A 26,032-nucleotide genomic window follows, 5' to 3' on the forward strand; every position below is an offset into this window, starting at 1 on the left:
ATAAATAAAGAACACAGAATTATTAAATATAAAACACAGAATTTGTGTGATTATACTAAATGATTTACAAATAAACACCACTACATATTTACAACTGTTACACATGCTGCTGTAACGAAAAAATGTCCAACTTGGGATCAATAAAGTATATCTTATCTTAAGATGATCGATGGCTACTGCCATATTTGCTAAATGTGCCTCTGATTGGAACAAACCAACACATTCTCACTTATTAGTTTGTCTGTCTGTCTCTCCTATTGATATCTAATAATAAAAATATTAAAATTCAATAACGTGCTTCAACCACTAGGCTTGCTTTCTATTAGCTGTGGTGTAAATACAGCCTATCTACCAATTGGATCAAATATAAAAGTCAGCCGAATTAGTATTGAGACTGAAAGGAGACGTATTGTGTGAAAAGAAATCTAAGATGTTGTTTAATTGCTGACATATTTATGATTCACGTCACGTTTTCAGTTTTGGGGGCAGTTCTTCCTGTTTGTCCAGAAGCCTTCTCATCAGGGCTCTATAAATACAGAACTACGGCAGATGTGTAATATTTAATGCAGCCGAACCGTGTATTATAATGCCGTTATGTCATGACCTCCAAAGAGAAAAGCAAGCAAACTCGGAATAAAGTATTCTTTTATTTTTAAAAAACTTTTCCGGATTTCACAGGAAACAGGGAGTCCGGCTGACTAAAATGTCCGTGCGGAAACAGCCGTACTCCCATAGATCCGATTACACACATTCCCTCAAAACTCACCTTTTCACTCTTGCCTTCAACTCCTAATCAACTAACCCCTTGCCTTTTTTCCACCTAGCTTAGCACTTTCTACTTTTGTTGTTATTTTGTTTTACTTGCTTATAAGCGCTTTGAGCACCAGGAAAAGCGCTTTATAAATGTAATCTATTATTAAATTAAATACAAACAGTGTATTCTCAAAGGATTGAAGCATTGGCTACTTATTTCTTGATGTTTTGTGCATTAAGCATTCTGTTATTAATGTTTTCAATAATGTACTATCATCTCAAGGACCCCTTGTGGGCTGCTTCTGTGTATTTCAATCAGGAGAGACTTCATTTTGTTTAAAGAACATTTATTGACACATGCCGTACGATAAATGTTAAGTCTTTGGCGATTAGACCCCGATCCTGAAATGGTATATCTAAAGGGGGAAATGCAGCCGTGAGCATACTGTATAGGGAACCCCCTGGGGTCTAGACACTGGTGATGATGCTGAAGATCTGGATTTGATGAGGAGATGGGATGAAGAGGAGGTGTGATGAGGTCTTTGGATAAGCTCTCCTGGCACTGGATGTGATGAAAGGAGGTGGATGGGGAGGAGGCGGGCGGCAGCATGAACACCTGAAATAACAGCTGACTGCCACTTTAAAGTTTGGCTGTAGCACGGTGATTGGCTGCTGGAGAATGAGGTGAAATGTAATATGTTAAAGAGGACAACTGTGATGAGCTGATTATATGCAGCTGCGGAGTGAATGTATATATATATATATATATATATATATATATATATATATATACCCAATCTTCCTGAAAGAACTTGCGCTGAGCTTCATTTTACATCAATATGCAATTCACCTGTGAAATTAATTGCCAGTGGCCATAAAACAATGCATACAGGGATCCTTCAAGTAAAATAAAATGTAAGTCTGTTGCAGTTGTTAAACTGTTGCACTTTAATTACATACAAACACCAAATCATTTTTATTTGAATTGCATTGGGATTTGCATGGGGTGGGAATCAGGCTGCTTGCCAGGATGGAGGCCAGGACATACCACTGACAAAAAAATAAAATAAAGGGAGGGTGAAGAAGAATTAGTGAGCAGTAATACACATTCAATCGATTTTCATTAGGCTACTGTAACATTTTTATACTGTTTTATAAACGTTTGAAGACAAGTGCAGTGTTGTATGAAGTATTTGGTATTCCAGTGTATGGATGCAGCGATTAAAGGTAGGGTATGTAAGTTTGAGAAACCGGCTCGAGTGCGCTAGGATTTGAAAACACACAGCAGGACAAAATCTGCCACTTCCTTACAGAGCCCCTCCTCCAACACACACGAACGCGCACATGACCAATGAGGGCACGAGATAAGTTTGTGCACAGATGGAAGGCTGACAGGCAGGTAGGCCATCCAGTTATTTTAGCCGGGCCGGCTCAGATGATTGGTCGTGCTTTTTACAGTACTACGGCTTCCACAGATGATATTTTTGTATGGATTTTTTGTCAAAGCACTTAAGATATTCATTGCTATCGGGATGTTAAGAGCATTCCATGGAATATAACAAAAAGTGTATCTCGAGCCGGTTTCTCAAACTTACATACCCCACCTTTAACCAGTGTAACTTTTAACAGTTCAGCTACACCGAGTGTTTTTGTTCTCACTCTCTAAACTACTACATTATGGTCCGTTAAGGTTCCTTACAGCAACTGTTGCTCATTGACAAATATGGAAAACTGGTTAATCGGGTTAATAAAGGTAAATAGGCACAGCAGCTGAAAATGCCAAAAATGTTGTGGAAAGATCCTATAAAACCTCGAATTATAAGAACACATTCATCCATCCTTAGTGTAATAATTGTAAAACCCTGACAAAGGTGATATTTCCTCAGACTATTATCATAACATCAAAATGTAAAATCATTGCATCCCTAGAGCCTTACAGCAGAACATTTCAAGTGAATAATAACTACTCCAACAGGCACATTGTATTCCAAGATAAGGGATCAAATAGCATTTGATAGATAACAAACAGTCTATAGATCCCCTTGGGGAAATGATATCATGATGCGTTTGTTACTTTACAATTTGATCTGCCCAATAATAGGGTACTGATATATTACCCTTTGTTGTAGTTTACGGTTTCACCACTTGATTGTCACTGTTGTTAATTTGCACTATCTGTAGATTAATGAACTTGTGTATAGCTGGTGTTACAGACAGCAGAACTTTTTGCATTTTTCTTTAACAAATGCCACCTAAGATAATGGCGTGCCAACAATTACCACAAATGTTAACAGCACACATAGATTTAATTGTACAAAAGCAAATTAACATACCAAATGGTGCAGGGCTCCCACTGGTAAAGGTGCTCCGTCACCCTCTGTGGCAGGCAGACAAAGACATTGTACATCTGTATGTTATTTGAACGTTGTACTTTCACAAGTACTTATAATATATGTATTGTTCAAATAGTTTGCATATATTTAAAAAAATAGTCATGAAAAAAGACATCTGACAGACTAGAGGGATTTACAGGATATTTACACAAATAGCTTGTGTTGGCTGTCCATTTCCAGCCGCCTCCTTGGGGATGTTTTCCCTTTGCCTGTTGTGTGGGCGTGGTGGCTGTCACTCTGGCTCCCGGCTCACCTGCTGCAATCAGCTGTTCACCCTCACACCTGATTCTCATCAGCCATCTACAACGGCATATCAGCAGAGGCTCCACAACCTGTCGGCGCCAGATCGTTGTTAAACCACAGTGGTAAACCTCCAGGCTACTCAGCATTATCAGCTACCTTATTTCTGGATGTTCTGACGCTAACGTGTTTTCTTCCTGTGCTCCAGGATCATTCTCTGACCGCCGTGTTGTCGTCACCAGCCTCCACTTCCTCGCCACTCCTGCCGGATTATCCTTCCCGCACCTTTTGTTCACTAATAAACCCTTTTTGAACACTCTGCCGTGTCCTACGTTTGGGTCCTCTCAGAGATCGTAACAGAACGATCTGGCCAGCATGGACCCAGCGGACACAGGCCACCAGTCCAAGACTGCGGACGAACTCAGCCAAGCCCTGGCCAGTCAAGGCGCTCTCGTGGGGCATCACGCTGTGGTTCTCCGTGAGGTAGTGGAGACTCTCCGGAACCTCTCCGCTAACGTGCAAAGGATCGGCACGCAAGTAGAACTGCTCACCACACAGTATTCTCCTCCGCAGCCCGCTGCACAGCCGGCAGCCCCTCCTCCCGCTCCTGCCGCACCTCTCTATCAGCTACGAGAGGCCGTCATTCCCACACCGGAGCGATACGCTGGAAATTTGGGGATTTGTAGAGCCTTTTTGTTCCAGTGTACGTTAGTTTTTGAGCAGCAGCCCAGTACTTATCATACAGATGGGGCTAGGGTAGCATACGTAATGAGTCTGTTGAAGGGGAGTGCTTTAGATTGGGCTACAGCTGTTAGGGAGAGCCAGCCACACATTTGCTTATCATTTGATACTTTCATTTCCGAAATGAAAAAAGTTTTTGATCACCCGGTACGAGGGAGGGACGCTTCCAGGCGCCTTCTTTCTCTCCGGCAGGGCTCCCGTAGTGTAGCCGAATTTTCAGTTGAGTTTAGAACAGTTGCTGCAGACTCAGGCTGGAATAACGAGTCATTGCAGGATATTTTTCTTCAGGGGCTGAACGAAGCAATTAAAGACGAGCTAGCTGCTAGGGATGATCCAGTTAGCTTGGATAATTTAATTGCCACAGCTATCAAGATTGATGATCGCCTCAGAGAGAGACGTAGGGATAGGAATAGCCGTCACCCCAATCCCAGCTACTCCTCACCTGATCCCCAAATTGGGACTGCCACTGCCCCAATCTCCAGATCCTTCCCGATTCCTTACACGGCCTCACCCCCAGAAGACGAGCCCATGCAAGTGGGAAGGGCCCGCCTCTCACCATCTGAGCGTGCTAGAAGGATCCAGGCTGGGGAATGTGTTTATTGCAGCCAAACCAGCCATCTCGTTTCCTCCTGTCCTAATCTGCCAAAAGGTCAGGCTCGTCAGTAGGTGTGGGGATTCTGGCGAGCCCTTCCTCCTCTCTCAACCCCCGACCCAGAACGCAGCTAGAAGCCGTGCTTTGCTGCAACCAACAGTTCCTACCTCTGCTCGCTTTAGTGGACTCGGGGGCGGACGAGAATTTTTTGGACATTAATATTGCAGTTCAGGCAGGAATTCCCTCCGAAGTGTTAGATTCACCTCTTAATGCTAATGCTCTTAATGGTAAATTCCTGGCCCAAGTCACTCACCGCACCTTGCCAGTAAACCTCATTCTGTCTGGAAACCATCGTGAGGTTATTCAGTTTCACCTAATTTCCTCACCTCATGCCCCCATAGTGTTGGGCCATCCCTGGTTAAGAACACACAACCCCCAGATTAATTGGGGAACTGGCAAAATCCTTAGTTGGAGTTGTTTTTGTCTATCCTCATGCCTGCAGTCTGCCCTACCGCCTGCAGAGACCGCCACTCCACCACCCAAGATCGAGCCGCCTGACATGTCATCTGTCCCCACTGAATATCATGACCTGGGAGAAGTGTTCAGTAAACAGCGAGCTCTTTCTCTTCCCCCTCATCGACCCTACGACTGTCCCATTGACCTTCTTCCCGGGGCCCCTCTGCCTTCCTCCCGTCTGTTCAACCTGTCTCGCCCTGAGAGGAAATCCATGGAGAGTTACATCCATGACTCCCTGGCTGCCGGTGTCATCCGCCCATCCTCCTCCCCGGTCGGAGCTGGTTTTTTCTTCGTGTCCAAGAAGGACCGCTCACTGCGGCCCTGCATTGATTACAGGGGTCTTAATACCATCACTGTAAAAAACAGATATCCATTACCCCTCATCAACTCTGCCTTTGAACCCCTCCAGGAAGCCACAATTTTTTCCAAACTGGATCTCCGCAATGCCTACCACCTCGTCAGAATCCGAGAAGGGGACGAGTGGAAGACGGCCTTTAACACACCACTCGGTCACTTCGAGTATCTGGTAATGCCTTTTGGACTGATGAATGCCCCAGCAGTTTTCCAGTCGATGGTTAACGATGTGCTCCGTGACCTCCTCAACCGATCAGTTTTCGTCTACTTGGATGACATCCTTATATTCTCTTGTAACCAGGAGGAACACATTATCCATGTCAGGCAGGTGCTGCAGAGACTCCTGGAAAACAGACTCTTTGTGAAGGCGGAGAAATGCGCATTCCATGTCAACACAGTCTCATTCCTGGGCTACATCGTTGAGGGAGGAAAGACTGGGCCGACCCTGAGAAGATCCAAGCAGTGGCAGGGTGGCCAAAACCAACCTCAGTGAAACAGCTTCAACAGTTTCTTGGTTTCGCCAATTTCTATCGGCGCTTCATCAGAGACTACAGCAGAGTGACGGGCCCTTTAACCAGACTCACTTCCCCTACAACTGGCTTTTCTTGGACCCCAGAGTGCGATGCAGCCTTCTCGGAGCTAAAGAGACTCTTCACCACTGCCCCTGTGCTCATCCACCCTGATTCCTCTCGCCAGTTCGTTGTGGAGGTTGATGCCTCCAACACCGGGGTAGGCGCAGTTCTTTCCCAGCGCTCGGAAAGAGACCAAAAATTACACCCTTGTGCATTTTTCTCCCGCCGCCTCACTCCAGCTGAGAAAAACTATGACGTGGGTAACAGAGAGCTGCTGGCTGTCAAACTTGCCCTAGAGGAGTGGAGACACTGGCTGGAGGGAGCTGAGCTCCCTTTTATTGTATGGACAGACCACAAAAACTTGGCTTACATCCAAACTGCCAAGCGCCTTAACTCCCGTCAGGCTCGATGGGCTCTGTATTTCGGTCGCTTCTCATTCACCCTTACCTACCGCCCAGGGTCACGGAACCTCAAGCCGGACGCTCTCTCTCGCCAGTTTGCTTCCGAAGAACCAGCTGCCGGTCCAGACACCATCCTGCCTACCTCCTGCGTGGTAGCGGCTGTTACTTGGGAGATTGAGTCACTTGTTAAGGAGGCTCAGCGGGCGCAGCCTAACCCAGGTAACTGCCCAGCTAATAATCTCTTTGTGCCTATCTCTGTCCGCTCCAAGGTCCTGCAGTGGGCAAACGCCTCCCGTCTCTCGTGTCATCCTGGTGTCCATCGCACACTGTTTATCCTCAGACAGCGGTTCTGGTGGCCTTCCATGGCTCAAGACACCAGGGTCTTTGTTGCTGCCTGTACAGTATGTGCCCGCGCCAAGTCCTCCCACCAACCTCCCTCTGGTCTGCTTCGCCCGCTGCCAGTACCTAGTCGCCCTTGGTCGCATGTGGCCTTGGATTTTGTTACTGGACTTCCACTCTCACAAGGTAATACCATCATCCTAACTATTGTGGACAGATTTTCCAAGATGGTAAACTTTGTTGCTCTCCCCAAGCTTCCCACAGCCCGAGAGACTGCAGATCTTCTGGTCAACCACGTTGTTCGACTACATGGAATCCCCACCAACATCGTTTCTGACCGGGGTCCCCAGTTCATTTCCCACGTTTGGAAAGTCTTCTGTCGGGCTCTGGGAGCATCGGTGAGCCTGTCGTCGGGTTATCATCCTCAAACAAACGAGCAAACGGAACGGGCCAACCAGGACTTGGGAGCGGCTCTCCGCTGTGTGGCTTTCAGGAACCCCTCTTCATGGTGCCCACATCTGCCATGGATCGAATATGCCCACAACTCCCTGTCAAATGCAGCCACAGGTATTTCACCTTTTCATTGTGCCATGAGTTTTCAACCACCCCTGTTTCCAGCACAGGAAGAGGAAGTTGCTGTTCCTTCCATTCAGACCCACCTTCGACGCTGTCGTAAGGTGTGGAAGGACACCCGAGCCGCCCTGCTCCGTTCCGCTGCCCGCAACCGCCTCATCGCAGACCGTCACAGGACCCCGGCCCCCAACTACTTACCAGGTCAGAGTGTTTGGCTTTCCTCCAAAGACCTCCCACTCAAGACAGAGTCTAAAAAACTCACGCCACGTTATGTCGGCCCCTTCATCATCGACTCTGTTGTTAACCCATCTGCAGTCAAGCTCAAGCTTCCCCCACACATGAAGGTTCACCCTACTTTTCATGTTTCTCTGCTAAAACCTGTTGCCAGCAGCCCCTTGTCTCCTCCAGTGACTCTTCCCCCACCCCCCCGCATCATCGATGGTCACCCAACCTACACCGTCAGGCGATTGTTGGACGTTCGTCGCCGTGGAAGGGGATTCCAATATCTCGTGGATTGGGAGGGCTATGGCCTGGAGGAGAGGTCTTGGGTTCCCCGGTGAAACATCGACGATGCGTCCCTGGTACGGGACTTCCACCGGGATAACGCTGGTAGACCTGGTGGACCAGGTAGGCCGCCTGGAGGCGTCCCTTAAGGGGGGGGCTACTGTGGTGGCTGTCCATTTCCAGCCGCCTCCTTGGGGATGTTTTCCCTTTGCCTGTTGTGTGGGCGTGGTGGCTGTCACTCTGGCTCCCGGCTCACCTGCTGCAATCAGCTGTTCACCCTCACACCTGATTCTCATCAGCCATCTACAACGGCATATCAGCAGAGGCTCCACAACCTGTCGGCGCCAGATCGTTGTTAAACCACAGTGGTAAACCTCCAGGCTACTCAGCATTATCAGCTACCTTATTTCTGGATGTTCTGACGCTAACGTGTTTTCTTCCTGTGCTCCAGGATCATTCTCTGACCGCCGTGTTGTCGTCACCAGCCTCCACTTCCTCGCCACTCCTGCCGGATTATCCTTCCCGCACCTTTTGTTCACTAATAAACCCTTTTTGAACACTCTGCCGTGTCCTGCGTTTGGGTCCTCTCAGAGATCGTAACATAGCTTAATATTGTGAATTGGACAACAGCATTCATTCAAGGTAAGATAAAGTAATTGCTATACACATTCAGAAAAGTTATCCAACAGCAAACACTGTCATCCAGGTAATCATTATCCTACCTTTCGGTTCCTTGTCCTTAGTATTTCGCGGACAGGGAACACCTCGAGTTGCTTGTGAGAGCAATCTGTAATTGTATGGAATACATTATTTGCACAAATGTGCAGAACAGGTAAAGTACGTTTTGTATAGGGCTCAACTCAGAATGCACAAACATTTCCACTGTGTGACATAAGCACATTTAGTGTTTCTTACTGAGAAATCACAGAAGTTTCAGAGTCTACACATGCTTTTATTCAAAATCTTAGCTTCTCTGCCATTCCTTTGGGATGTTGCTGTGTCTGCTAATGGACAGATTACATCTTACATTGCTTGCTACTGAGTGGATATGTTTTAGTCTTATATTCATTACACTGGCTCTGTAGCACTATATTACATTAAGCAAGGATGTGCAAGCTTTCCATTCAATTATAAAGTATAGAAAGGTTTTAATGAATGTGACTTCAGCTTATCAGACAACATACATACAGGTTACTCTGTTGTGTCTTTGTTTTAACTCCAAAATGTGCATGTGTGCTAAACATTAATATAGCATCCATGCATAACATTTGAAGGCAAATATGAGTCCGGCCTTTAATAAATCAATGTTTGGAACGTCTACAAAAATCGCAACATTAACTTACTGATGCTTATGTGGCATCTAAATGAGTAGAATACAAACTAAACATACCTTTCATGGGAGCCTGGTGTGATGGTGGGTGGGTGATGGGAGCCTGGTGTGGTGGTGGGTGGGTGATGGGAGCCTGGTGTGATGGTGGGTCGGTGATGGGAGCCTGGTGTGATGGTGGGTGGGGGATGGGAGCCTGGTGTGGTGGTGGGTGGGTGATGGGAGCCTGGTGTGATGGTGGGTGGGTGATGGCAGCCTGGTGTGATGGTGGGTGGGTAATGGGCGCCTGGTGTGATGGTGGGTGGGAGATGGGAGCCTGGTGTGGTGGTGGGTGGGTGATGGGAGCCCGGTGTGATGGTGGGTGGGTGATGGGAGCCTGGTTTGGTGGTGGGTGGGTGATGGGAGCCTGGTGTGGTGGTGGGTCTGCTGTTTCCCCTGGTTGCTGATCACATGGCACCAAATGTAAGATATAGCTATCGGTTGGGTTGGGTGGGTCTTGGGGTGGTGTTGGTGTGTCAGGGGTCTCTTCTTGATCTGGGTTGAGTGTTGTCCAACCTACAAAGGGTTTGCAGGACAAATCTGTTTAAAAGCCAATATATGTATTTATTTATTATGTATATTATCAAAATGTTGCATTGGTTAGTTATCTGTTCATATATATTTATACATATCCACATCAGGAATTTAGCGACGCACATAAAGAGGCGAGATGGCTGCGGCTGAAAAGAGAAACCTGAAAGTTAGACATGAGTTAAATCACTCAGTGAGGTGTTCTGTCAGAGAGAGTGGTGTTTAGTTTACAGCAGCCTGTGACGGTCAATAATAATTTAAATGTCTTCCTTACTGTAAGCAGTTATGATAGAGCTTTTTGTGAAAGGTTATTTGTATTCTTTATTGTTCCTATAGAAACCACTGCTTTCTGCTCACTGGTGAGTTAGCCTATGAGTGTAAAGCACATGAGGCTGGCAGCTGTATGGGCATTGCACTATGGTAGCTGTTATCTGCACATTGTTAATCATGGGCAATGCATCCTTAAATTGTTTAACTGTGAGGTGTTATAGAATTGTACTCTGCAGAGTTTTTTAAGGTCAAAAAGGTAAAAAATAAACAGCATGATGGGATGTGCAGTGCTAGTAGAGAGAACCAAATATGTAAAGCACTTTTTTGTTAATGTATTATTTACTTAATATGAGGAATAAAAAGAAAATCCTCTGTCGTACCATATTGAAGTATCATTATTTTGCATTGTGTAGAATCGCATCGTATCGCCCCGTATCGCATAATGTTGAATCAAATCGTATCGAACTGTATCGCAACAGGGGTGAATCGTATCGTATCGCATCGCCTGGTGTTTCAAATGTATCGTTAATGTATCGTATCGTTGGCAACGTATCGAGATGCGCATCGCATCGGCCTCAGTGATGGAGATGCACATCCCTACTCCCCATATTAGTATTTCATTTTACTTTCTGTTTCATCTTATTCTATTTTAGATGTATATATTTGACTTATTCCTGCATGTTAGTTTTGTACCTACGTTGTTGAACTAGTTTCTTCTTGTACTATTTTATTTCTTCTTGTACTGTTTGTATGCTGCATGGTTGGAGGAGCCTGGGAGTTAAGATTGTCATTGGCAACAACTACGCTGTAGCTGTGCATATGAATGTTTACAGCAATCCAACTGATCGCTTCAATATTTGCAAAAGTCAATGGTATTCCCCACACTGGGTTATCATTGGAAAATGGAAGTTTGATAAGTGAACAAAATGTATTTATTTAAGTTTTGGCCTGCAATATAATTAGGGCTCATATGTGAGACTGTGCGAGAGCTGTCAATGGCTTTATTTCTAGACTTTGCTATCCATATGTGTAGGTGGGAAAGATGTGCTGGGTGAGGTCACTTGAGAAGACGTGTGTGGGGGCCAGAGTGTCTTCAGTGCGCTCTTTGTGCACCACAGAACGCATTGGAGACACAGTCTGGTACTTGCATCTGTTCTGCTATTTTTTATTGCTATTTCATGTTATCTTGGATTTTTTTCATCAGCTGTGATGCGCTCCACAACTGACCACGAGTGTCAGTACTATCCTGTTTCAACCATCTCCTCTGCGCTCCGATGGTGGGGAATGTGATGGCGAGACAGTGCTGATGAAATATTAAGTGGAATTTGATTTACTTCTTTTACAATTGAAAGATAGTAGTAATATTCATCCCGCTTTCGTCTCATTAGTATGCATAAAAAGTGACAGGTGCTGTGACAGGTCACACCTCTCCCTACTTATGCTAATGAGCTAAGTCCCGCCTCCCCTTTGATCGAGGTGTGAGATCTCAAGTAGGTGTGATATCCCAAGTAGGTGTGAGATCCGTCGATAGGAGGGGGGTGATGTGTATTCACAGGTGTGAAAAGCCCCCACTGTTGCGCCTTATGGTGTATAATAAAAAATATTTCAATCACATTAGTATGCATAAAAAGTGACAGGTGGGCCCACCCCCAAGTGTGTGTGTGTGAGTGTGTGTGTGTGTATGTGTGTGTTTGTGTGTGTGGGGACCTTCACTGATGTCCTCCCAAGGAGGTGTGTGTGTGTGTGTGTGTGTGTGTGTGTGTGTGTGTGTGTGTGTGTGTGTGTGTGTGTGTGTGTGTGTGTGTGTGTGTGTGTGTGTGTGTGTGTGTGTGTGTGTGTGTGTGTGTGTGTGTGTGTGTGTGTGTGTGTGTGTGTGTGTGTGTGTGTGTGTGTGTGTGTGTGTGTGTGTGTGTGTGTGTGTGTATCAGTCACGGATGTCTTCACATGGAGATGAAGACTCATGTCTCTTAACACCCAAGGTCCTGCAGTCGGCTGAGGCTGTAAAAGCAGGTAGGAGGGGGTTGAGAGGAGACTCTGGGGTGTCAATATATCCAGACCAAAATATGCGGATTCAGAGCTGATCAGAACACAGAAAGGCTTGGAAATTCTTTTTAGTTTTTGTCTACTATCTACATGTTTGTAATGTGTATGTACATATTTTCAATGCCATCTCTCTCTGTTTCTGCTGATGTGTAAAATATAGAAAATAACGTTTTATATACTTACTCTCTTGTTAAAAGGCGATGAAGTTTGCAGCGTAAGCCAGCCATCAGTGTTCTAGTTTTTAAGGCTTTGCATACCTCAAAGTGTGTCTAAAAGTATCTTGGCAAGAGAAAAAAAAATTGTTTCCGCCTAGGCCATTAAAAAGAAACCGAATTGCTACTAAGAAATAAGTTCAGAAAGCTATGCTCCAGTGGAACACTGTTAGAGTCAAAAGTAACTCTCAATGTATTCAGACAGAGTATGCAGATTGGGGCCGATCAGAACAAAGAAAGCACCTTCCTAGTCAAAAGTTAGTCACACACTCCCTTACTGTCACCCTTACCTCTTCCTATGGCTGTCAGGCCTTTTGGCGTGTGTGTGTGTGTGTGTGTGTGTGTGTGTGTGTGTGTGTGTGTGTGTGTGTGTGTGTGTGTGTGTGTGTGTGTGTGTGTGTGTGGCACTGCCCCTTCCTGCCATCTTATCACTAGACAGAGGGGGGAGGGGTTCTCTCTAAAACACAGTGTCTGTAAAGGTGGGGGGAGACTGTCTCTCCCCTTCCTGCCATCTCTCTCTGTGTTTCTGCTGATGTGTAAAATATACAAAATAATGTTTTATATACTTACTCTCTTGTGAAAAGGTGATGAAGTTTGCAGTGTAAGCCAGCCATCAGTGTTCTAGTTTTAAGGTTTTGCATACCTCAAAGTGTGTCTAAAAGTATCTTGGCAAGAGAAAAAAAGCCAAAATCCGCCTAGGCCATTAAAAAGAAACCAAATTCAACATTTTACAAATGAACAGACACAAATGCAGACTTGACTACTTGGCAGTTGATTAAAGCAGATGTGTCCTTTTCATCTCTCAAAGGTTTGGGTCCTGTTCAACAGTGGGTACAGAAATACATTCAATATACAGTCATTTGTACGTAAAGATTTTTTAAGTTGTAAGCAGTTAGAAATATACATTTGATTGCATTTAAAGTGGCTGTAGACAACTTATCATAATGAAGTAGTTGATTGCACAAATTTGTAAAGGATGTAAAATAAAGACGACATTAGCATTTTAATTGGCTCCCTATAAGACTCGCTTTCTCTATGAAATTATGTCTGGCTCTGAGTAGTGTTCTCCCTTTCACAATAAAAAGCCCAAACACAATACTTTCTGAATCACTGCAGGAAGTAATGTGCTAAAATGCAAATACAAATAGCTTACAGTAGCTCCCAATTAGTTGAACAATTGGAAAACCGCAAGGACTATGGAAACACCTACTGCCAAAGGATTGTGGATGCAAATTAAGCAAAGAGGAAGAAAAAACATTCTATATAAAGCTATATAACACAATCTGCATATTGACAGTATGAGTACAACAAAAACAGTATGCATGTTGATGCAAACGACGATGTTCAGTAAACGATCAATCAAAATCGAAGGATCCAATGTATTTTTAAATGGAGCAGAAATAGAACTAGTCTCCCAGTTCAAGTATCTTGAACAGGGAGTCTCATATTGGACTCGCACTTGACTTTTTAAGAAACATATCCAGAAAGTATCCAATACCATTAAATTCAACTTGCAACATTTTAAACAAATTAGACCCTTTCTTAACTGTCAATGCTGCAAAGTCATACCTCCACTGTATGATTCTATCCCACATTGAATACTGTTTTACAAACTGGTCGTTTGCTTGTGCCACACACCTGAAACCCATAGAACAGCTGTTCAAGAGAGCTATCCAGGTGTTTGACAGAAAGCCACAGTCATACCACCACTGTACCATCCTTGAAAATCACAATTTCTTGAGTTTTTGACAATTCTATGTCTTTTAAAAGTATGTGTTTTTAAAAAAATAATATTTACATGTGCTGGCCCCCCTCCCCTTGGGGGAATTCCTCCACAGAAAACACACTTGACCCAGCACTAGGTCAGAAACTAGAGGAGACTGTGAAGTCCACCACAGACGGACCACCTTTGGACAAAATGTCCTCTCCATTAAAGGCAGCTCATTGTGGAATAGCCCCCCAACTGAGATACAGGATTGTCCCACTCTCAATAGTTTTAAAGGTCAACTTAAAGAATGGTTGAGCAACAAACAGACGTGTAATCACCGCTAAATAAATGCACTTTAACACAGGGGTATCTCCTCTTGCACTTTATGTAGCGCTTTTTATCTTATCTTGCACTTTATATATCATAGCTGCTACATTGTACTGCCATGTGGTAAATGATTGTATGCTGCTCATGCTCTTTCTGCATATCATGTATTTTATTTTTGCTGTATATATATAAATGTCATGTTCTTATATGCTGTATGTGACGGGACTATAGATGGAAATTAGCTCAAAGCTAAAATCCGGCTCATTTACACTTGTAAGCATTATTTTTGTTTTAAAGTGTTCATCAATGTGCACTACGGTGGCCCTGAAGAAAATTAAACATTAAAATATGTTATCGATGTCCCCATTCCCAGTTTGTTTAGGGAATACTTGCGATGTTTACTATGTTTTGGTAGCTCTTAACAAAACAGAATTTTTGTAAAAGACTGCGACTCTAAAAGGCAAGTTTGTGATTTTAACACTGTTTCGATGAAACAATACATTATACAATATTACGACTTTTTGCCATATTTTTAACACAATATACTTGTACCTTTTTTTTTTTTGTGGTTGTAGGGCTTCAAGATATTTTGCATGTCATGCACAAACACGGTGTCATCTTTTCCTTGAAACTGACGTGCTGCCCGTTTTACAAAACAAGTTATTTTTCTGCTTCTTCATCCTCTGAATTTTCCTACCCCGTCCCTCTTCCTTCAGCCAGCACAACAAGAATCAAGGTGGATCTGTCAAATGAAACACCTCTTCCCAAAGCGTGACTTCCCTATTGAGAGCATGCGTCTTCGGCAGTAGGGTCTAAACCAATTGGCCAGATATACTAACATTCAAAACGTACGGTATGTTTGAAGACTAACCATTTATCCAGTTCAAGCTGTCTTTAAGATGTGACATTGCGATATGACTATTTCCCGTAAAATGGTGACAAACTATTACTTATTCTTAAATTTGACCTCTTGCTGCTTGGTTGAAAATGAGAGAGGAAAAATAACTTTAAAAAAAAAAGACTCAAACAGTGAGGGACATTATACTGGTGAAAAAAACTCTCAATTCTACAGATGACTCCCCCCACTCAACGCAATAAGTCCCTCCCTCCACTCACCAAAGCATCTAAAACGAAGGACCCCACTAAGACGACAGTTTGAAAACTAGCTATGGATCTGAGAAAAACCAAGTCTCCCCCCGTGAGTTGCAGCCAGGAACAAACTCCTGGACTACCATCATCACCACCATTCTGGACACCCAAATCTTGCAGTACTACTGCTGCTTATTTTTGCTCCTTGGGCCAAGACGTCTCTGTTTATGGACACAGTGAAATCAGTGTTGGTTGATATTGTGGAGGGGGTGATACATCGGTACAGAGAAGAAATATGCAATGGATGCCGAGTCAGTCACCCCGGCCAGAGGCAACACGATTGTCTGAATGACATGCCCGATTTTTTCTTCAGAAACAATTACAACGCATTAATGAAAAGACTCTGGCTTCACCGACTTCACTGAGATGGACCAGACTCTTATTGATAAAGAAATGTGCACGGATGATTGGAGGATCCAAGGCGCTTCGGAGGCTTTTCTGCACAATCTCAAAAATTGCAGACGCCTCAAGGAGAGACTTGAAAAGATCCATGCCGAGTTGGATGGAGAAGAAGAAGATTAATAACCTGCGGTTGGTTGAAGCCAGGGATTTTTTCTTTTTCGATACATTGACTTTTTCTTTCAAGTAAAATAAAAATGGGGAACTACTATGCAAAACGCTCTGTATATATTGATCAGAATGTAGTCAATACCCTTTTAATAAGTGTGGTGATGAGGACGATTGAAAACAGAGTGAGTAGTGATCCCCGTGTAAACAGAATGGCTGAAGTTTGTAAACTAGAAGACATTTTGGATATCGTTCGTTCTGGCAGTACTATTCCTGGTCATTGGGAAACGATTGTAAACGAAACATTTAAAGTGGTCCTGGAATCTTTATTTTCCGAAACATTCTGTAACATTACCGAAGAAATGAAACAAACATCAAAAGTGTATCATGTGCTCTCATTGTATGCTCTGTTTTTAGATGTAATGCATCTTTGTGTCAAAAACAGTATACAAATGAATATTTTGACTGAAGTGAAAAAACTCCATCATGATATTTCCAGTAATCGGGGGAATTCTAAGCTGGAGACGGTCCTGGGGATGTTACAATCAGTATAACTATTGATTTTGTGTGTGAACATTTTTAAATGTAAATAGGGCATTTTTTTTTTAAAAGTGTTTTTTACATTTTAAAAACTGTTGTCTTCATTATAGCAAGGGGAGCATGTTTGATACATGTGTATTACAGTTCTTCACATGCACTGTTGTCTTCATTATAACAAGGGGAGGGTAACAGTGAAGATGTATGATACGTGTGTATTGAAACGTGCGTATTATACCCCCACAGAAACACAGAAACACAGAAACACAGAAAACACTGAAACCACTGAAAAACTGAAAAAACACAGAAGCACTGAAACACCGACACACAGAAACACAGAGACACAGAACCACGGAGACACAGAAACACAGAAACACAGAAAGACAAAAACACAGAAAACACAGAAACACAAAAACACTGAAACACCGACAAACCGAGACACAGAACCACAGAACAGAAACACAAAAACACAAAAAAACACAGAGAAACACAGAAACACAAAAACACAGAAACACAAAAACAGTATCAAATAGTATCAGCCTCCCATCGACTTTTTAAAATACTGATGTGTTTATTCAAAAACCAAACTAGCACACAAGCCTGTTTTTTGTGATTTCAGTGTTTTCGGTGTTTCTGTGTGTCGGTGTTTCAGTGTTTTTGTGTTTTTGTGTTTTTGTGTTTCTGTGTTTCTGTGTTTTCTATGTTTCTGTGTTTCTGTGTGTCTGTGTTTTCTGTGTTTCTGTGTGTCTGTGTTTTTGTGTTTTTGTGTTTCTGTGTTTCTGTGTTTTCTTTGTTTCTGTGTTTTTGTGTTTCTGTGTTTCTGTGGTTCTGTGTCTCGTTGTGTCGGTGTTTCAGTGTTTTTGTGTTTTTGTGTTTTTGTGTTTCTGTGTTTTTGTGTTTCTGTGTTTCTGTGTTTTCTGTGTTTTTGTGTGTTTTTGTGTTTCTGTGTTTCTGTGGTTCTGTGTCTCGGTGTGTCGGTGTTTCAGTGTTTTTGTGTTTTTGTGTTTCTGTGTTTCTGTGTTTTCTGTGTTTTTGTGTTTTTGTGTTTCTGTGTTTCTGTGTCTCTGTGGTTCTGTGTCTCTGTGTTTCGGTGTTTCTGTGTGTCGGTGTTTCAGTGTTTCTGTGTTTTTTCAGTGTTTCAGTGGTTTCAGTGTTTTCTGTGTTTCTGTGTTTCTGTGTTTCCATGTTTCTGTGTTTCTGTGGGGGTATAATACGCACGTTTCAATACACATTTATCATATATCTTCACTGTTACCCTCCCCTTGTTATAATGAAGACAACAGTGCATGTGAAGGACTGTAATACACATGTATCAGACACGCTCCCCTTGCTATAGTGAAGACAACAGTTTTTAAAATGTAAAAAACACTTTTTTTTTTAAAAATGTCCTATTTACATTTAAAAATTTTCACACACAAAATCTATAGTTATACTGATTGTAACATCATCAGGACCGTCTCCAGCTTAGAATTCCCCAGATTACTGGAAATATCATGATGGAGTTTTTTCACTTCAGTCAAAATATTCATGTGTATGCTGTTTTTGACACAAAGATGCATTACATCTAAAAACAGAGCATACAATGAGAGCACATGATACACTTTTGATGTTTGTTTCATTTCTTCGGTAATGTTACAGAATGTTTCGGAAAATAAAGATTACAGGACCACTTTAAATGTTTCGTTTACAATCGTTTCCCAATGAGCAGGAATAGTACTGCCAGAACGAACGATATCCAAAATGTCTTCTAGTTTACAAACTTCAGCCATTCCGTTTACACGGGGATCACTATTCACTCTGTTTTCAATCGTCCTCATCACCACACTTATATTAAAAGGGTATTGACTACATTCTGATCAATATATACAGAGCGTTTTGCATAGTAGTTCCCCATTTTTATTTTACTTTAAAGAAAAAGTCAATGTATCGAAAAAGAAAAAATCCCTGGCTTCAACCAACCGCAGGTTATTAATCTTCTTCTTCTCCATCCAACTCGGCATGGATCTTTTCAAGTCTCTCCTTGAGGCGTCTGCAATTTTTGAGATTGTGCAGAAAAGCCTCCGAAGCGCCTTGGATCCTCCAATCATCCGTGAAAATTTCTTTATCAATAAGAGTCTGGTTGATCTCAGTAATGAAGTCGGTGAGCCAGAGTCTTTTCATTAACGCGTTGTAATTGTTTCTGAAGAAAAAATCGGGCATGTCATTCAGACAATCGTGTTGCCTCTGGCCGGGGTGAATGACTCGGCATCCATTGCATATTTCTTATCTGTACCGATGTATCACCCCCTCCACAATATCAACCAACACTGATATCACTGTGTCCATAAACAGAGACGTCTTGGCCCAAGGAGCAAAATAAGCAGCAGTAGTACTGCAAGATTCGGGTGTCCAGAATGGTGGTGATGATGGTAGTCCAGGAGTTTGTTCCTGGCTGCAACTCACGGGGGGAGACTTGGTTTTTCTCAGATCCATAGCTAGTTTTCAAACTGTCGTCTTAGTGGGGTCCTTAGTTTCAGATGCTTTGCTGAGTGGAGGGAGGGACTTATTGCGTTGAGTGGGGGGAGTCATCTGTAGAATTGAGAGTTTTTTTCACCAGTATAATGTCCCTCGCTGTTTGAGTCTTTTTTTTAAAAGTTATTTTTCCTCTCTCATTTTCAACCAAGCAGCAAGAGGTCAAATTTAAGAATAAGTAATAGTTTGTCACCATTTTACGGGAAATAGTCATAGCGCAATGTCACATCTTAAAGACAGCTTGAACTGGATAAATGGTTAGTCTTCAAACATACCGTACGTTTTGAATGTTAGTATATCTGGCCAATTGGTTTAGACCCTACTGCCGAAGACGCATGCTCTCAATAGGGAAGTCACGCTTTGGGAAGAGGTGTTTCATTTCACAGATCCACCTTGATTCTTGTTGTGCTGGCTGAAGGAAGAGGGACGGGGGAGGAAAATTCAGAGGATGAAGAAGCAGAAAAATAACTTGTTTTGTAAAACAGGCAACACGTCAGTTTCAAGGAAAAGATGACACCGTGTTTATGCATGACATGCAAAATATCTTGAAGCCCTACAACCACAAAAAAAAGGTACAAGTATATTGTGTTAAAAATATGGCAAAAAGTCGTAATATTGTATAATGTATTGTTTCATCGAAACAGTGTTAAAATCACAAACTTGCCTTTTAGAGTCGCAGTCTTTTACAAAAATTCTGTTTTGTTAAGAGCTACCAAAACATAGTAAACATCGCAATTATTCCCAAAACAAACTGGGAATGGGGACATCGATAACATATTTTAATGTTTAATTTTCTTTAGGGCTATCGTAGTGCATATTGATGAACACTTTAAAACAAAAATAATGCTTACAAGTGTAAATGAGCCGGATTTTAGCTTTGAGCTAATTTCCATCTATAGTCCCGTCACATACAGCATATAAGAACATGACATTTATATATATACAGCAAAAATAAAATACATGATATGCAGAAAGAGCATGAGCAGCATACAAGCATTTACCACATGGCAGTACAATGTAGCAGCTATGATATATAAAGTGCAAGATAAGATAAAAGCGCTACATAAAAGTGCAAGAGGAGATACCCCTGTGTTAAAGTGCATTTATTTAGCGGTGATTACACGTCTGTTTGTTGCTCAACCATTCTTTAAGTTGACCTTTAAAACTATTGAGAGTGGGACAATCCCGTATCTCAGTTGGGGGGCTATTCCACAATGAGCTGCCTTTAATGGAGAGGACATTTTGTCCAAAGGTGGTCCGTATGTGGTGGACTTCACAATCTCCTCCTTTGTTCTGATCAGCCCCAATCTGCATACTCTGTCTGAATACATTGAGAGTTACTTTTGACTCTAACAGTGTTCCACTGGAGTCAGAGCTTTCTGAACTTATTTCTTAGCAGCAATTCGGTTTCTTTTTAATGGCCTAAGCGAATTTCTTTTTTTTTTCTCTTGCCAAGATACTTTTAGACACACTTTGAGGTATGCAAAGCCTTAAAAACTAGAACACTGATGGCTGGCTTACGCTGCAAACTTCATCGCCTTTTAACAAGAGAGTAAGTATATAAAACGTTATTTTCTATATTTTACACATCAGCAGAAACAGAGAGAGATTGCATTGAAAATATGTACATACACATTACAAACATGTAGATAGTAGACAAAAACTAAAAATAATTTCCCAGCCTTTCTGTGTTCTGATCAGCTCTGAATCCGCATATTTTGGTCTGGATATATTGACACCCCAGAGTCTCCTCTCAACCCCCTCCTGCCTGCTTTTTCTATAATTTTACAGCCTCAGCCGACTGCAGGACCTTGGGTGTTAAGAGACATGAGGACATCAGTGAAGGTCCCCACACACACACAAACACACACATACACACACACACACATACACACACACACATACACACACACACACACACACTTGGGGGCGGGCTCACCTGTCACTTTGTATGCATACTAATGTGATTGAAACATTTTTTATTATACACCATAAGGCGCAACAGTAGGGGCTTTTCACACCTGTGAATACACATCACCCCCCTCCTATCGACAGATCTCGCACCTACTTGGGATATCACACCTACTTGAGATCTCACACCTCGATCAAAGGGGAGGCGGGACTTAGCTCATTAGCATAAGTAGGGAGAGGTGTGACCTGTCACAGCACCTGTCACTTTTTATGCATACTAATGAGACGAAAGCGGGATGAATATTACCACTAAAGATGCTTATGGAATTATTTATGGCTCACAAGCATATGCACAAATAACACTGATGGTTTGAATGTAGGATCTTTAAGAAACGTGTGATATTAACTGAAATTAAATATGTGAGCGGTTATATCTATAATGATGCTTATAACATGTATTTATACAATCTGGCTTCAATTCACCACCTCACCATCTGCATAGACAATTTCCCCTGTCACCTAGGCATGGGCGGTATCATTTTTTTCATACCGTCATACCTTGCTGACATCATACCGTGGTATACGGTATATGACGGTATCAATCCCAATTTAAGGGGTAATTTCTCCCCTCAAAATTTTTTTTACTCACTATATCAACAGCCAGCCCCACCAAAAATGTTTTCCACCAGCCGCCACTGACGGTATGACTTGGGTCGACTTGAGTGAGGTGGCGTTCGGCGGCAAATAGATGTTTCGAACGGTATATTATATGTTCGGTGTAAAATGCAGCCCGAGCCGGTAGACGCTCGCAAAGTGCCGCGACGTGCGCGCAAGTGCAAAACAAGGGCTGCATACATGACACATTGTGCAAATGGCACATTTTGAGATCGGATACAGGACGCGTTTGTAGATGTCCGACGTTGTTTCCATAGTGAGCTAAGTTAACAATATATCATCATACATAAACATTTAACGGGAGTAAATACTTGACTTATGTAAACTGTATTCGTTATTCTCCCGTCCAGGAGAGAAGCTTTAAAAGGAGACTAAATGGAGTCTCTGTGAAAGTTCAATTGGGTACTTTAATTAAAAAAGGCGCGGGTTGGTCACAAGCATGATATTGTTCAGTCAGACAAACGGCTGTGATCCGCTCCTCGTTAGGGAAGCCAAGAGTTGGATCTCTCCTCCGGTGCTGTTATATATCCTCTGCTGGCTCCTCCCCGCCTGCCGGCTCGCCTCGTCTCGAATGTCCGTGCATTTAAACAGAGGATTGGCTCCTTTCACATCCAATATATGCTCAACACGCCTTTTCTCCTCATATTCTCTTTCATCACTTTTCATTTAACACATTCTAAACGCTGTAATCAATACTCTAAAAGATACTTCTCGGCTCGTTTGGTTTCCGGTCATTCCGGATGTTGTCACATGCTACTCTCGTCTGTAAACAATAATGTATTCAAATAAACTGTACCTTCATTTAATATTCAGCATGGTAGTATCTCGACATCTATAGTTGTAGTGTTAAATCAGTAGGCTTCGGTTTGCACTACTCCATATCATTTCGCTACTAAATTCACCTCTTTAGGAAATCGTATATTAGCCACATGCTAAATGCTAACCGTAGATGAAGGATTTTCAGAATAAAAGCTTAACTGCTTGTGCACAAGAATTTCTGTTTTTTCAGTATAAAAGAGCATTAAAACTGACGGCATGTTTAAACTACATTTCCCCATTAAAACATTGTTTTTAATTTCTAACACTTATTGAATAAAGTTTGCTATATTCACCAACTAGTTTGGCAATATTATTCCGTGCATGTGTTAAAAACCTTATTTCCATTTGATTCATTGGATTACTCGCGTGAATGTCTAGCACGTAAATGCTTTCGTTTTTAAAACCGTCCGACCTCGACTACAAAACCATCAACCAGTTGGATAGGATTAAAAAATGTCAACACTCACTCACCCCGTCTTAAACATTCCCAAAGAAGTGCCTCCGTCTCTCGTTGTGCTGGATGAAGTCACTGGCGACGAGTAAACCCAAAATAGTCCTAAACAGGCGCAGAGGCATTTTTCTTTTTTACTAGTTGTCCGAGTTCGGGGCCGGCAAATGCTGCCGCCATCTTGCTCAGCTCAGCTCTGTGCTGAGCTCTGAGAGCGGGAAAGACGGACTGCCCTCCCCTGCCCTCTGCTGGCGCGTGCTGTGCATTACAACCAATGTCGTCCCTGTCAAAACTCCGTGTCAGTGTAATAGAATGAAACGCATCTATGATTTGGCGCACAGTCTGTGACGTCACGGTATTGAAAATCATACCGATGGTATTTCGAAATACCCTGGTATACCGTAATACCGTCATACCGCCCAAGCCTACTGTCACCATAATCTTCTGTGAATTAAAACATATATATAGATTACAACTTTTGCATGGGAAGTGGCATAGACCTCTTTCAAGCCTGTTTTGTGCATACATAACAGTTATAAATGAGACCCCAGCTCTTTAAAATGACTCTCTTTGTTGCTTTGAAATAAACAGGACAAAGCAACACCACACATTGTATAACAGATAGTCAATATATGCATGAGTGACTCGTGCAGATGGTTATTAAATAAATGCAATCTCACCTGCAACCATCAGATTGTAGATGACCTCCACATTTTCGAGGCATGTCTTGGCGTATGTGGTCAGCTGGGCATGCGTGGGCATCAACACCTTTGTTTTAGATGCCAACCTCTTGGTAGGGGGATACGCCAACAGCAGCAGGGGCTTCAAGCCAAGGGCATGCAACTTCTCCAGCTGGGAAAGTAATTGTTGAGAGGTAGAGAGATCAATTAGATAAATACACAAAACTGTTGTTTACATTAGAATTTATCTGCAAGCTTGCCCTGAATTAGCATCAAAATATATCATCTACACTAATATCCTGGCATCATAATAAAAACAATGATTTGTTCATAATGTTTTGTTGAATACATTTGGGATTTTTAACTTATGAGACATTTCCTAAACTTCCTACACATAATAGTTCATTCTGTTTGAAAATCATTAATCATGAATTATATTCTCATTAAAGGTAGGGTATGTAAGTTTGAGAAACCGGCTCGAGATACACTTTTTGTTATATTCCATGGAATGCTCTTAACATCCCGATAGCTATGAATATATGAAGTGTTTTGACAAAAGATCCATAAAAAAAATTCATTTGTGGAAGCCGTAGTACTGTAAAGAGCACGACCAATTATTTTAGCCGGCCCGGCTGTATAACTGGACGGACTACGTGCCTGTCAGCCTTCCATCTGTGCACAAACTTATCTCGTGCCCTCATTGGTCATGTGCACGTTCGTGTGTTGGAGGAGGAGCTCTGTAAGGAAGTGGCAGATTTTTTACGGCTGTGTATTTTCAAATCCTAGCGCACTCGAGCTGGTTTCTCAAACTTACATACCCTACCTTTAATGATAAAATTAATACTGTGGATTTGAATTTATAATCCTCTGACAAAGTAATAAAACTACTTTTCACACTTTTGGTGAATGAGATAATTCTGTAAACTACATACCAGAATGGCGGCGTCATCAATAACGTGGGACTTGATTCGGTTTTTTGTCATTGATGACAACCACTGCTGCTGCTGGCTTTGGAATTTTTCTATTTTCTTTTTCAGTCTCAAATGGTTGGGCTGTGTATGGTTACATACTGGGCAGATTTTATTACCACAGTAAATACTTTGCCTACAGCTTGGGCAGGTCTTTTTTGGGACCCTCCAGCCATTTGTAGGAGTGAGAGAGTGAGTGATTAAAAGAGAAAGTGAAAGAGATTGATTGAAAAAGAGAAGGTGAGAGAGTGATTGAAAGAAAAAGTGAGAGAGTGATAGAAAGAGAGACAGTGAGAGAGAGAGTGGCTCTTAAAAGTGCCGTTGGTTTTATATGTGTGTGTGTGTGTGTGGATATGTGTGTGTTGGTGATAGAGTTGTAAATAAGCTGTAAAACAGGAAAAATAAAAACATGATTAAGATTATTTAGAATAACAGTAACATCTGTGCATTACTCTATTCTGCAATAATAATTTAGTATAATTTATACTGTGCATATTGTTATATTATGAGGGACATGGCATACAAACAATACAGACACAATATACAAACAATACACAAAATGAAGAGAGTGCAATAATAATTAATCTGTGCATTACTCTATAATAATTTAGTATCATTTATTTGTCTTATATCTTCTACTATATATTTTAATTCTACAATGTAACAATCCCAATGTCCCCACTGGCCAGTCAAATCTTCTGGAAAAACTCCAGGTCCACATTTTTCTTCCACTCCATCCCCGATTCCACTATTACAACTCTGTGTTGAAAGCTGTCTTTACAACACATGGGCAAATACAAGCATTGAAACATATTTTTCTAGCAGGCACCTCCACTATCCAACTGTGCCGGGGACAGCTAATGTCATTTAGCTGTATAAACTATAAATGCTACCCAGCTACAAACTTTGACCGGAAAGCCGGAGGCTAGCTGAACATGGCCGCTAGCTTGCGCGTAGCCTATTGTAAAAGCTAAACACACTACAAAACTCAACACAATATCCAGGAATGAAACGCTATAAAGACTGTGCTACAGTGGAATAAATAAAAGCAATATCATTTCGTGTTTTAAAGAAATAAACTCCCCTTGATTTTAGATACTTACTGTAGTCCGTTGTGAGATGAAATGAACTAAAGTGATGTGATCGTGGGCAACGTCACGTGGCTACGTCACTGCCGTCAAGCGTGACATAACGTTGCCGTGGTAACGACGGCATCTTCTTCTGGTTTATCTTTGTTTTAAAAAAAATGATTATTATTACTATTAATGATCAAATATGAATGTAATTGTCTTTTAAATAACTTAAACTAAAGGGAACAATCTATTTGACACAGCTGAAGCTCTGGCCTTCCTTAAAAAATAACTAATCTAATAAAAATGCACCGTTTTTTGA

The 26,032-nt window shown here is 42.2% G+C and overlaps 1 protein-coding gene across 11 annotated transcripts; it reads right to left on the reverse strand.

Annotated features, from left to right (window-relative positions):
• Nucleotides 1-1,116: 1,116 nt before the first annotated feature.
• Nucleotides 1,117-25,799, reverse strand: LOC307015781 (uncharacterized protein). 11 transcript variants are annotated; one of them, XR_013801639.1, is made up of 8 exons: nucleotides 25,744-25,799; nucleotides 24,605-25,025; nucleotides 23,673-23,844; nucleotides 9,369-9,884; nucleotides 8,701-8,765; nucleotides 3,295-8,313; nucleotides 3,087-3,130; nucleotides 1,678-1,803 (listed from the first exon to the last, which is right to left on the reverse strand). XR_013801639.1 is itself a non-coding variant. In XM_079644611.1 (7 exons), exons 2-7 carry the CDS (start codon nucleotides 24,653-24,655, stop codon nucleotides 1,170-1,172), a joined length of 1,101 nt encoding a protein of 366 aa, XP_079500737.1. In that variant the 5' UTR covers nucleotides 24,656-25,025; nucleotides 25,744-25,799; the 3' UTR covers nucleotides 1,117-1,169. The 11 variants fall into 11 exon arrangements, 5 of the variants coding, with proteins under 5 accessions (XP_079500737.1, XP_079500740.1, XP_079500738.1 ...); XR_013801641.1 differs by having other exon boundaries at nucleotides 3,087-3,160; XM_079644611.1 differs by lacking the exons at nucleotides 1,678-1,803; nucleotides 3,295-8,313 and adding an exon at nucleotides 1,117-1,422.
• Between the last annotated feature and the right edge of the window lie 233 nt (nucleotides 25,800-26,032).

Source organism: Notothenia rossii, assembly GCF_949606895.1.
Source record: "Notothenia rossii genome assembly, chromosome: 8".
NCBI classification, from domain to species: domain Eukaryota; kingdom Metazoa; phylum Chordata; class Actinopteri; order Perciformes; family Nototheniidae; genus Notothenia; species Notothenia rossii.